The sequence below is a fragment of the Mustela erminea genome, chromosome 5, assembly GCF_009829155.1.
Source record: "Mustela erminea isolate mMusErm1 chromosome 5, mMusErm1.Pri, whole genome shotgun sequence".
Lineage (NCBI taxonomy): Eukaryota > Metazoa > Chordata > Mammalia > Carnivora > Mustelidae > Mustela > Mustela erminea.
The window spans coordinates 94,568,043-94,582,020 of NC_045618.1; the positions used below are offsets into that span (position 1 = coordinate 94,568,043).

General features: G+C 37.1%; 1 protein-coding gene across 3 annotated transcripts in view; it reads left to right on the forward strand.

Moving 5' to 3' along the window:
- The window catches only part of TOGARAM1 (TOG array regulator of axonemal microtubules 1), an 80,348-nt gene that overhangs the window by 37,498 nt on the left and 28,872 nt on the right, over window positions 1–13,978 (forward strand). For 2 of the 3 annotated variants that reach the window (XM_032344109.1, XM_032344111.1), the window contains exons 9-11: window positions 2,602–2,700; window positions 3,922–4,097; window positions 4,813–4,966. In XM_032344109.1, coding sequence (XP_032200000.1) covers window positions 2,602–2,700; window positions 3,922–4,097; window positions 4,813–4,966 — 429 coding nt within the window. The remainder of the gene's footprint in view (window positions 1–2,601; window positions 2,701–3,921; window positions 4,098–4,812; window positions 4,967–13,978) is intronic. The other variant, XM_032344110.1, reaches the window with a different exon arrangement.

Here is a 13,978-nt window from a genome sequence, read left to right on the forward strand (position 1 = left end):
CATGATCTCTCTCACTGTCTCTCTCTCAAATAAATAAATAAAATCTTAAAAAAAAATTTTTTTTTCTTCCTAAAAGTAACTCATACCCTAACATATAATTTTTTAATTTTCTTTTTTTAGAAATTGCTTTGAAATAATTGCTGAATATCTTTATTCACTACTATTGGCACCCTTTTTTGGACAGCAGAATCGTAAAAATGTTTATAACTTTTGACCAGCTGTTATTTCTAGTCCAGAAAATTACTTCATACACATACTTCCAACTCTAAACCAAACACCTATTGTATCTTTTTGGTCAGAAGAATAAACATGCTCAAAAACCAGGCTAACCTTCCTTTAGGACGAAAAGGACCAGTTCCTTTCCCTTTGTTTTTATTTTTATTAGTAGCATTACTATTTTTCCAGTTATGTGGACTTAAAACTTTAGAGTCATCTTTGTCTACTTCTCCTTACCCTCCAAGTTCAGGCAGTGGTGACAATCCTACCAGTTCTGTTTAATATGGGCCTTCATTATCTCTTCCTTGGATAATTGCAATAGCTTTCTGAATAAGACATCTTGCCTCTTATTTTATCCATTTTTACTCCAGGCTCTATACCCTTCCAGAATTAACTTTTTGAAGTATAGTTACCATACTCAAAACCTTGAGTGGTTCCCTGTTTCCCACAGAATAGATTTTGTGCTCTGCAGCATAATTTTTTTTAAAAGATTTTATTTATTTATTTGACAGAGAGAGATCACAAGTAGGCAGAGAGGCAGGCAGAGAGAGAGGAAGGGAAGCAGGCTCCCTGCTGAGCAGAGAGCCCGATGCGGGACTCGATCCCAGGACCCTGAGATCATGACCTGAGCCGAAGGCAGCGGCTTAACCCACTGAGCCACCCAGGCGCCCCTGCAGCATAATTTTTAAGACCCTTAATAATCTTGCGTCAGCTGAACTTACTACATTATCTCTTACTACTCTTTTCATTCCCAGTGCTCTGGCATTCTTAGTACTGGAAGTTTTCTTAGGTGGCAATGTACAGTCAGCCTAGATGTCTGTTTCTGATCCTAATGTGTTCATAGCATGTCTGCTTTTTGAATACTGGCTAGAATCCATTTCTTTAGAAAGTTTTCCCCACTTAACTGGTGTGGAGTAGTATAAATTATTTAAAAGTAAAGGTATTGCATTTTTTTATTCCTATTAGGCTTTGCATGTAATGGTGTCCAATACCACATGTTAAATGAATGGAGCAGTGATGAGCCAACCCAAACTAACATTGTAGCCTTGGATACAGTCCCTCAAACATTGCATCTTCAAACAATCAGAGTAAAGTGACTTTTGAGTACAGCGCTGAAGGGAATAAAACAACTTCCAAAAGAAATATTGGCAATAGGTGGCATATATGAATGGATTCATTTTGTAAGAAACTTCAGACGGTTTTAAGATTTGCTTTCAGAACCACTTCTTCCCATTCCACTCCTTTGCTGGTTGTTCCTTTGAACCTGCCCATTTTCTAGCATATTCATATAAAGCCCCAATTAATGACTTAAGAAAGTGACTACTGATAATGCTTAGCATTAAGAAAGTGACTACTGATAATGCTTAGCAAAATAGCTTTTATGAGTTAGTGTTTTCTCTTTCGCTATTTGGATGAATGAGATAGAAGTAACAAAAAGGTTAAATAAGATTAGCTTATGTGTCAAGAGTCTTTTAAGTTTATTTTTTCTTTATATTTTACAGTTGAGACCTAGTGAGCAACATTTCTTCCAGTGTTTTGTTTACAAGAAAATGTAGTATAAAAAGTAAAAGTAAAAAATGACTAGTAGTGTAAAAAATGACTAGTTATATCAGCCTGATAAATGAAGTTAAACTACTTAAGGATAACATGTTCTTTATATGTTTCCTCTTGAGATTTGTCTAATTATTCAGTCATTTCTTGAGAGACTATGTATACACTTTATGGACAGATTTTGAACAAATTGTTGCATTTACTGAAATTTGCTTTCCTTTGTCAACTTAACACCTTTTGAGTCTACCTGAGGTATCTGTTTGTAGACCCCAAATTAATTATACTTTGCTTTTCATTTTTTCTGTCTTGTAACGTTCATCTAACATATATTTATTGAAAACCTACTATATGCCCTACTAAGAGGCTCTGGAAAAGCATAATTGAAACCAGACATGGGTCCTATCTCCATAGAGCTTACAGTCTAGTAGTAGAATAATTAAACAAATAATCGCACACTGAGGTGAAAGTTAACCTAGAAAATTACAGATTGCTGAGAGATTGACTTGGCTGTTTTTAGGAGTCAGAGGCTTTCCTTCGTGGTTACCTTTTGTTGCTCATTTTTCATGCTGTGATTATTTTCTTGTATATCTTCCCATTCTTAACTCTGCTATGTATATAGTCCTTAGGGGAAGGAAGGTCTCTTTTCTCTCTACTGCCTAGTCAAACAAGGTATTCTAATTTCAAATATTTATTGAATTAATAAATAAGTGTGAATAAATAAATTATAAAATCCATGTATGAAATAAAATTTTCTGTTTTAAAGGACCATGTTATAATATCCTAAAATACTATATAACAATATTAAAATGTGGGGTTTTTTGTTTGTTTCTTTAGCATTTACAGGGTCATCATCAAATTTACAGCAAATTCCCAGTTTTGACTTCATATCCACAAATACCTTACCAGAAGACTCAGTAGTTGTTGTTGGAAAAGGTATTTCCAAGTTATTTAGCTTGTTAATTGTATGTGTTCTCCACACATAAGCAGAGGATATCATTAAAGAACAGAGAAGAATGTGATTCAAGTGTTGATCAGAACTTTTTTTATTAGAACTTTCTTTTTAAGAAATTATTAAATTGAAAAAATTAGAAGTGATTACTTAATTTTAGATTTCTGTCTTCTAACAAAACTAAGTAAATTCATGTGAGTAATTTTCAGAGAGATACTTTATGTAACAGCTGCAGCTTAGGGACTTCTAAGACATTTTTAGGATAGCTAAGACAGCTTTATCACAGTTTAAGTTCAAATAATAGTCCTTAATTATAATTTATCAGCTTAGTATTTAATATAATTTCATTATTTTCCAAACAGAGTATAGACAAATCAGAATTAACCCCTGTTACATATTTTTGGAGGATTAGAGGACCTTTGAACAATATATTTGCAAATATTCTTTAAAACTCTTTTTTCTTTTCAACTTTATTGAGGTATAATTGACAAAACTGTAAGTGATTATTTAATATCCATATACATTGTGAAAGGATTCCCCCATAAAGTTAATTAACACATCTGAGTTAGTTTCTTTTTTAATCAAAAAGGTAGAATGTGATGATAGACATTGATGATCGACAATTTATTTTTAATAAATACCGTGAAATAGGATGAAATACTTGGAAAGCTTTCCTAATTGTTTGCTTGGTAGAGTCTCATTAAGTTAATTTGAGGCCCTTCTCAGATTGGCTCCAACTTACCCTTGCAAACTTAGTTTCTGTTATTCTTCTGCCTTGTTCTTAACCAAACTGAGTTATTCACTTCATTTACATGCTTTATACTTGTTCAGCTCTTCTTCTAAGCATTACCATCTTACAGGATGCCCTTCCTCCTCCTTCATTTACCTGCCCAAATTCATTGTGTCTTCTAATTGCAGCTCAAATCCTTGCACTGAAATCATCTTAAACACACATCATATCAACCTTTCCTTCATTTAAACTCGTTATTACAATATGCAGTTCTCAATTAATATTGTGAAATGTCTAGTGATACCTGTATGATTGTCCTGTTAGGGGATTTATTTTTATATTTATTATTATTTGACATGTTTTTCTTACTAACTATATTGTTTATTTCTTAAAGTCAAGAGCTTGTCTTTAACTTTGTTATTAGAGTATGATCACATAAATACTTAATGGCAATTTGATGGTGGGTTAATTTCAGGTGTATTTGGAAGTCCAAATTCAGCACCAGCAGCCTGCAGCCAATCAGTGATAACTTCTGTGGAAAATGGAGATGCATTTTCAACTAAACAAAACATTGAACCACCATCAGGGATTTATGGAAGAGCAGTCCAGCAAAATATTCCATCATATGTTGATATTGAGAATGAAAAGGATGTAAGATTATTTGCTGATTATTAGGATAAACTCAAGCCTATATTATTTAATTGTGCTGTGTTCATCAGATTTGGGGTGATGAAGGTGTTTTGATTAAATTTTTAAAATCCCAGGATAATTGAAATTTCTGATCCTTAATCATTTAAATAATGGATTATTTTTCTTTCCAGCAAAAATATTCTCATTCTGGTATAAAGTATCTAGTATACTTTAAACTATACATGTACTTTATGTTTGTGTGTGTGTGTGTATTTACATACTCAACAATTTTCTAGGACACTCGAGGAGTAACAGACTGGTGTCCTCAGGTACAAATTCAGTTATGATGTTAGCATCATGTAATTCTATTCAATTTTATTTTATTTTAAGATTTTATTTATTTATTTGACAGAGAGAGATCACAAGGAGGCACAGAGGCAGGCAGAGAGAGAGGAAGGGAAGCAGGCTCCCTGCTGAGCAGAGAGCCCGATGAAGGGCTCTATCCCAGGACCTGAGATCATGACCTTAGCCAAAGGCAGAGGTTTAACCCACTGAGCCACCCAGACACCCAGCTAGTCAATTTTAGAATTCCTAAAATAAGGACTAAAAATATATATAACTTACTTTTTTTATATGTAGACACTTAATGTCTCTATGTAGTTGTCAGAGATGAAGATAGCTATGTTAAATAACAAACTCCCTGAATACTTACAGATATTTCAACTTTTTAATTCAGATTAAAATTTCTGTTTCAAAATCTACTTATGACAAGATGAGACAAAAGAGAAAAGAGGAAAAAGAACTTTTTGACATTAAAGATTGTGAAAAGAAGGAACAGAATTCCTGGGAGCGAATGAAAACTACAGGAACTGAGAAGAAGACGTCTGAAAGTAAGTGGAATTTAACTTTTGGTGTGTTTTTCAGCTGATACTATTCTAAAGCTAGTGTACCTGTGGTTTAACGGAAGGCTAATAATGGAATATGTTGAACCATGACATTGAAATTTGTAAGACCCAGTAGCCTTCTATTATAATAAATATTATTTCTCACAAAGAAAGAAGTTGAATGACTATTTTTCTCCCTTCTAGACTTACATATTTTTGGCGATGAGGTGGGAATATCAAAAAATAAGAGTTCCCCTTTAGAAAATATTTCCTTCAGCCCTCCATTGAAAGGAGGGACCTCTTTAAAAAGGTCACCATCTTTAATGTTTTCAGATTCCGGTAAGTAATTTGTTTAAACGTAAAGAATAATATCACAAATGCTGGTTAAGCTGAAGAGACCACATATGGTTAAGTGCATTTGTGATGAAAAGAGCACTAAAGCTAGTAGGAGTCAGTAGACAGACCTGGCTTCATAATTATCAGGCCTGCCTTTTAATTAACTTTCTGACCTGGAAATATGCCTTAGTCTTCTGTCCCTAAAAATATCCAAATTATCTCAAAGGTCTCTTCTGTGCTCTCTGCAAATATTCCTGCTTCACTAAGGAGTTGTGTCCCATTTTATAGCTGGGGTTAAATGAGATTGTGAAGTTAGTTTAAATCAGATCATGATTTTAAAAAATCATTGTATTTATCACTTATTCAGTCTACCATTCAGTATTTACTAGCTCTTATACCTGGCCAAGAATGGCTTTCATGTTTCCTTTGCTGTTTTTGAAAATATTAAATAGGACTCAGGAAGCTAAGTGGGAGGTTGAACCCTCGCTGGGACAGTGTGGTCTCAAGATTCTCAGGGTCACAGGAAGACCAGGGGTGCCTGAGTGTGGCAGAGTTCCCATGTATCGGAGCAGGGAAGCCAGCTGCAATCAGTGAGCCCAGGAGTGGTCTCTCACCTTGGGGTTGCCATAAATGGTGAACCAAGGCACAGTCAGATCCTGTTTGAGCAGGGGCCCAACAAGCGGCTGAACTAGGGGAGAGCCTTCTTTCATTCCCCAGGGGGAGTGGTGTGGGAGCACGCCACAAGAGCCTGTTGGGTTTGGAGACTCCACATGGGGTTGGGCACCTGAGATACAAATGCTTGGTCACAGGCCAGTGAGCACAGAGTGTGGCTAGAGAGCTAGGTGATAGGAGTGATTGACTGCTTTTCTCTGAGGGCTCACAGAGGAATGGGGCTCTGAGCTTTTGGCTCTAGGGCCAGAGATTGGGAGGTCAACATGTTCGTTCTCATCCTCGAAAGCTGTGCAGAAAGCCTTCAGGGAACAAAAGCGACATAGAGCAAACCTGAGCGGGATTACTTAGCCTGGCCCTAGGCAAGGGCAGAACAATTCTGGGTGGGGCAAAGACATTTGAGAATCAAGGCAACTGGCCCATTACTGAGAAGATGTCACTGAGAAGATGCACAAGTCTGTGGAGTTTGATACATGCAGAAGGGGAGACAGATTGACCTGGAGGATCTTTTGAGAGGAGTGGACTGTGACATTGCGGCTTTCAGCTGGAGATTTCTGCACAGCCATGTTCGGTCTGTCCCTCTAAAGAGAAGTGGAAAGACACCAGGAAATTAAAGCAGCTCAGCCAACCAGCTCACATTAAGCCCATCTCTCTGACAAGGTTTTTTTTTTTTTTTTAAAGATTTTATTTATTCATTTGACAGAGAGAGATCACAAGTAGGCAGAGAGGCAGGCAGAGAGAGAGAGAGGAGGAAGCAGGCTCCCCGCTGAGCAGAGAGCCCGATGCGGGACTCGATCCCAGGACCCTGAGATCATGACCTGAGCCGAAGGCAGCGGCTTAACCCACTGAGCCACCCAGGCGCCCTCTCTGACAAGGTTTGGGGCAACTCCACCCAGGCAAAGACACCTGGGAAGCTGAGCAACAGGCCCCTCCTCCAGAAGACAGATTGGAAGAACAGGTGAATAAGCTTAAGCTTATTTCCCATAGAACTGTAAAACTCAGCACCAGGGGAAAATAATATTAGAAGCTCCTGGTGTTTCCTCACTACTGGCTTATACTTCAAGCTAAAATTTTATATTTCTCTTTTAGTTTCTCCTATTCTTTTTTTTTTTTTTTTTAACCCTGCTCCCATTTCAAATAGATTCGTATTTCCCAGCCTATGTTTTTAAGTCACTTCTTAACTTTTATTTTCTTTTTCACATATATGTTTTATATACTTACACCCCATTATAGTCCATTTTTCACTCTATTCAATTTTATCTTGCTATATATGTAAGTTCTGATTTCTTTGCGATTTTGGAATATAGTTTTTTCTAACACAGAGACCAAAAATCAAGCAGGAACAAGCAGATAACTGTCCACCCTGAGAGATTATAATCTCTGTCCTTTCTCCCTTTTTTCTTTTCTTTTGTCTCTCTCTCTCTCTCTCTTTTTTTTTTTTTTTTTTAAATTGTTTTGGATCGTCTTGGCTTTGATGGTGTATCTGTGGTAGCTTTCAACCGCTTTGGATTTTTTCTTAATGTGTATTTTCTTTGGGTTGTAGTTGATATTTTGGACTCGGTACATTCCCTCAACCATGTCCCTCAACAGAATGACTAGGAGGAGGAACTCTGTAACAAAGAAAAGAATCAGAGACAATGTCCTCTGCCACAAATCTAATGGATATGGATATAAGCAAGATGTTAGAGATACACTTCAGGGTAGCAATTATGAAGTCAATAGCAAGGCTTGAGAAAAGCACTAGCAACAATGTAGAATCTCTAAGGGCAGAAATGAGATGTAATCAGGCTGAACTTCACAATTGCTGTGAATGAAATGCAGTCTAAACTGGATACACTAACAGCCAGGGTAAATGAGGCAGAAGAATGGATTAGTGATCTAGAAGAGAAGTTGATAGAAAGGAAGGAAGCCGAGGAGGATAGGGACAGGCATTTGGAAGCCCATGAGAACAGACTTAGTGACACCATGAAAAGTTCCAATGTCTGAATTATTGGGATTCCTAACTGGTTGGAGAGAGAGAGGACTAGAAAGTATATTTGAACAAATCACAGCTGAGAACTTCCCTGATCTGGGGAAGGAAACAAGCATTCATGTCTAAGAGGCAGAACCCCTCCCAACATCAAAAAAAAAATAGACCAACACCCTGGCATATAATAGTGAAACTTGCATATCTTAGAGCCAAGGAAGCTATCCTGAGAGTAGTTAGGGGAAACAGGGACTTTACAGGCAATGTGATGGCATTAAATGCATATCTCTCAATAGTTACCTTCAACTTGAATGGCCTCAATGCTCCCATGAAATGGCACAGGGTTTCAGATCGGATAAAAAGGACCCATCCATATGCTGTTTTAAGAGACTCATTTTGAACCTAAGACATCTCCAGATTGGAAATGAGGGGATGGAGAACCATTCGTCATGCCAACAGACCTCGAAAGAAGGCTGGGGTAGCAATTCTCATTCCAGATAAATTAGATTTTAAACCAAAGACTGTAATAAGAGATGTAGAGAGACACTATATCATACTTAAAGGGTCTATCCAACAAGAAAATCTAACAATTTTAAATATCTCTGCCCCCCCCAAACATGGGAGCAGCCAACTACAGAGACCATCTATTAACCAAAATAAAGAATCATATTAATAATAATAAATTAATAGTAGGAGACCTTAACACTCCCCTCTCAGCAGTGGACAGATCATCTAAGCTGCTCAACAAAGAAATAAGAGCTTTGAATGACACTTTGGACCAGATGGTCTTTGTAGATACATATAGAACATTTTACCCTAAAACAACAAAATATTCATTTTTCTCGAGTGCACATGGAACATTCACCAGAATAGACCACATACTGGGTCACAAATCAGGTCTCAGACGATATCAAAAGACTGAGATTATTCCCTGCATTTTATCAGACCACAGTGCGTTGAAACTGGGACTCAATCACAAGAAGAAAAAATTGGAAGGAATTCAAACATTTGGATATTAAAGAACATCCTGCTAAAGAATGATTGGGTCAACCAGGAAATTAAAGAAGAATTTTAAAAATTCATGGAAACAAATGAAAATGAAAACACATTGGTCCAAAACCTTTGGGATACTGCAAAGGTGGTCCTAAGGGGGAAATACATAGCCATCAAGCTTCTCTCAAGAAAGCAGAAAAATCCAAATGCTCAAGCTAACCTTATACCTAAAGGAGCTGGAGAAAGAACAGCAAATCAAACAGAAACCAAGCAAGAGAAGAGAAATAATAAAGATTAGAGCAGAAGTCAATGAAATGGAAACCGAAAGAGCAGTTGAACAGATCAATAAAACTAGAAGCTGGTTCTTAGAAAGAATTAATTGATAAATCTCTGGCCAGATTTATCCAAAAGAGAAGGTAAAGGATCCAAATCAATAAAATCATGAAAGAAAGGGAAGAGATCACAACTAATACCTAGGAAATAGAAACAATTATTAGAAAATAATTATTAGAAATAAAGCAACTATATGCCAACAGAGTAAGCAAACTGGAAAAAATGGTGCCTTCCTGGAAACTATAATTATAAACTACCAGGACTGAAACACGAAGAAAGAGATAATCAGACTAGACCAATAACCAGTAATGAGATTGAAACAGTAATCAAAAACCTCCCAAAAAAACAAGAGTTCAGGGCCAGATGGCTTCCCAGGGAAATTCTCTATAAAAAAGAAATCATATATTTGCAAATCAATCAATGTGATAGATTACATTAACAAAAGAGAAAAGAAAAATGTGATCCGGGTGTCTGGGTGGCTCAGTGGGTTAAAGCCTCTGCCTTCTGCTCAGGTCATGATCCAGGGTCCTGGGATCAAACTTCATATCGAGCTCTCTGCTCAGCAGGGGGCCTGCTTCCTCCTCTCTCTCTCTCTCTCTCTCTCTCTCTCTCTTTCTTTCTGCCTGCCTCTCTGCCTACTTGTGATCTCTGTCTGTCAAATAAATAAATAAAATCTTAAAAAAAAAAAGAAACATATGACCCTTTAATTGATGCAGAAAAAGCACTTGACAAAATACAGCATCCTTTCCTGATTAAAACTCTTCAAAATATAGGGACAGAAGGAATATTCCTCAATATCATAAAAGCCATCTATAAATAGTACACAGCAAGTTTCATTCTCAAGGGGAAAAACAGAGCTTTTACCTTAAGGTCAGGAACAAGACAGGAATGCCCATTCTCACCACTTTTGTTCGGCATAGTACTAGAAGTCCTAGCCTCAGCAATCAGACAACAAAAAGAAAAGGCATTCAGATTGGCAAAGAGGAAGTCAAACTCTCTTCTCTTTGCAGATGAAATATACTTTATGTGGAAAACCGAAAAGACTCCACCCCAAAATTTCTAGGACTCACACAGTGCACAGAAATAAGTTGCATTTCTATATACTAACAATGTGACTGAAAAAAAGAGAAATTAAGGAATCTATTCCATTTAAAATAGCACCAAAAATTGTAAGATACCTAGGAATAAACCTAACCAAATACACAAAGAATCTGTACTCCAGAAACTGTAGAAGACTCATGAAAAGAAACTGAGGAATACACAAAGAGATGGAAAAACATTCCATGTGCATGGATATGGAAGAAGAAACATTGTGAAAATGTCTTGCTTCCCAGAACAATCTACACTTCAGTGAAATACCTTTCAAAATACTATTACAGAGCTGGAACAAACAATCCTAAAATTTGTATGGAACCAGGAAAGACCCCAAATTGCCAGGGGATTGTTGAAAAAGAAACCAAAGCTTGGGGCATCACAATGCCTGACTTCAAGCTCTATTACAAAGCTGTGATCATCAAGATAGTATGGTATTGACAGAGAAACAGACACATAGATCAGTGGAACAGAATAGAGAGCTCAGAAATGGACCCTCAACTCTATGGTCAACTAATCTTCAACAAAGCAGGAAAGAATATCCAATGGAACCAAGATGGTCTCTTCAATAAATGGTGTTGGGCAAATTGGACAGCCACATGCGGAAAAATGGAACTGGACCATTCTCTTACACCATACCCCAAAATAAACTCAAAATGGATGAAAGACCTCAATGTGAGACAGGAATCCATCAAAATCCTAGAGAACATAAGCAGTAACCTCTTCGACCTGGGCCATAGCAACCTCTTTCAAGGCATGTCTCTAAAGGCAAGGGAAACAAAAGCAAAAATGAACTTTGGGGGCTTCATCAAGATCAAAAGCTTTTTCACAGCAAAAGGAACAGTCAACGAAACCAAGAGGCAACCCATGAAATGGGAGAAGATATTTGCAAATGACACTACAGACAAAGGGCTGTTATCCAAGATCTATAAAGAACTCCTCAAACTCAGTACTCAAAAAACAGATAATCAGGGACACCTGGGTGGCTCAGTTGGTTGGACGACTGCCTTCGGCTCCGGTCATGATCCTGGAGTCCTGGGATCGAGTCCCACATCGGGCTCCCAGCTCCACAGGGTGTCTGCTTCTCTCTCTGACCTCCTTGTTCATGCTCTCTCTCACTGTCTCTCTCTTAAATAAATAAATAAATAAATAAAATCTTAAAAAAAAAACAAAACAGATAATCACATCAAAAATGGGCAGAAGACATAAACAGACACTTCTTCAAAGAAGTCATACAGGTGGCTAACAGACACATGAAAAAATATTCAACATCACTAGCTATCAAGGAAATACAAATCAAAACCACCATGAGATACCACTTTACACATGTTAGAATGGCAAAAATTAACAAGATAGGAAGCAACAAGTGTTGGCAAGAATGTGGAGAAGACGGAACCTTCTTACACTGTTAGTGGGAATGCAAGCTGGTACAGCCACTCTGGAAAAACAGTATTGAGGTTCATCAAGACACTAAAAGTAGAGCTACCCTACAACCCAAAAATTGCACTGTTGGGTATTTACCCCGAAGTTATAGATGTAGTGAAAAGAAGGGGCACAGGCACCCCAGTGTTCAGAGCAGCAATGTTCATAATAGCCATGTAGAAGGAGCCAAGATGCCCTTCAGTAGATGAATGGATAAGGAAGATGTGGTTCGTATATACAGTGGAATATTCCTCAGCTATCAGAAAGGATGAATACCCACCAATTGCACTGACATGGATGGAACTGGAGGTGGATCATGCTATGTGAAATAAGTCAAGCAGAGACAGACAATTAACATATGGTTTCACTCATACATGGAACATAAGGACTAGCGTGGAAGACCACAGGGCAAGGGAGGGAAAACTAAATGGGAAGAAATCGGAGAAGGAGACAAAGCATGAGAGACTCTGGACTCTAGGAACCAAATTACAGGGTTACAGAAGGCTGGGAGGGGATGCGGTAATGAAGTGATGGATATTAAGGAGGGCACATGTGATGAGCACTGGGTGTTATATGCAACTGATGAATCTTTGAACACTACATCAAAAACTACTAATGCACTACATGCTGGCTAATTGAACATAATAAAAAATAATTTTAAAAAATAAAGAACAAACTGATATTTGAAAAAAAAATTACATATCTTGGACCCTTCAGTATTCCAAGTGAAGTTTACCAAATATGGAAAAAAGTAAAATTAAAAAAAAATTTTTTTAAGTTATAAAAAATATGAATGCATGGAAAAAAAAAGTTCACAAAAATCATCCTTGCTTATTTTTAAAAAGTTAAAAATAAATAAAAATATTAAATAGATCTTAGGTATAGTAGAAACTTGGGAAAATCAGAGATTGAAATTAAAAAATCTCATATACTATCATAAACATTAAGAAATATTGCTTATTGGGAACCCGGTAGGCTCAGTTGGTTAGGCCTCAGTTGGTTTGGCTCAGGTCTCCCTGATCCCAGGATCCTGGGATCGAGTCCCACATTGGGCTGTCTGCTTGGTAGGGAGTCAGCATCTCCCTTTTGCCTGCTGCTATCCCTGCTTCTGTGTTCTCTCTCTCTTTTGAATAAATAAATAAAATCTGCAAAAAAAACCCCAAATTATTGCTTATTGCTTTTTTTATTATTGTTTAATGTTAGTAAGGAATAAACTGAACTATTGCAAACATTTTGAAATTTACGTTGGGAGTGAAGTCTAGGTATCCACAAAAAAAACCAAAAAGTACAGAAAAAATAAATATATAAATGTGATCTTGGTCACCATCTTTAACATCTTTCAAAGATACATATAAAAGATAGTTGAACTAAATGACTGATTGTTCCTAGTTTGTATTTCTTTTAAAATGCAAGAAATATAGAAAACTTTTTTTTTTTTTAAAGATTTTATTTATTTACTTGACAGAGAGAAATCACAAGTAGATGGAGAGGCAGGCAGAGAGAGAGAGAGGGAAGCAGGCTCCCTGCTGAGCAGAGAGCCCGATACGGGACTCGATCCCAGGACCCTGAGATCATGACCTGAGCCGAAGGCAGCGGCTTAACCCACTGAGCCACCCAGGCGCCCGAAAACTTTTTTTTTTTAAGGAAACTTTTTAAAATGCTGTCTTCTCATCACTAATAATTGTTGAGTGTGACTGATAACAGATGTTGACCTGTAAAATTACTGGTTAAACATGTCCCTAAGAACCAGTTAAATATAGGCATTTATGTTTAAGCCTATTTAAGTTTAAGCCTATTTGCTAACATTCTCAAATAATTTCACTATTTATTAATGTCATAAAATCTAAGGGTTTAAAACCCCACAAAACTTCTTACCTAAGCTGTAAAAATACTCTGTTACTATTACAGCAGGGAAAGAAGTATAGATAATAATAAATAGGACAAGTTGATAAATACGTTTATGATAGTCATTTTCTAGTGTTTAATATTACCTTTTTATTTTTTTTTTAAAAAGATTTTATTTATTTGACAGAGAGAAATCACAAGTAGATGGAGAGGCAGGCAGAGAGAGAGAGAGAGAGAGGGAAGCAGGCCCCCTGCTGAGCAGAGCGCCCGATGCAGGACTTGATCCCAGGACCCCGAGATCATGACCTGAGCCGAAGGCAGCGGCTTAACCCACTGAGCCACCCAGGCGCCCTAATATTACC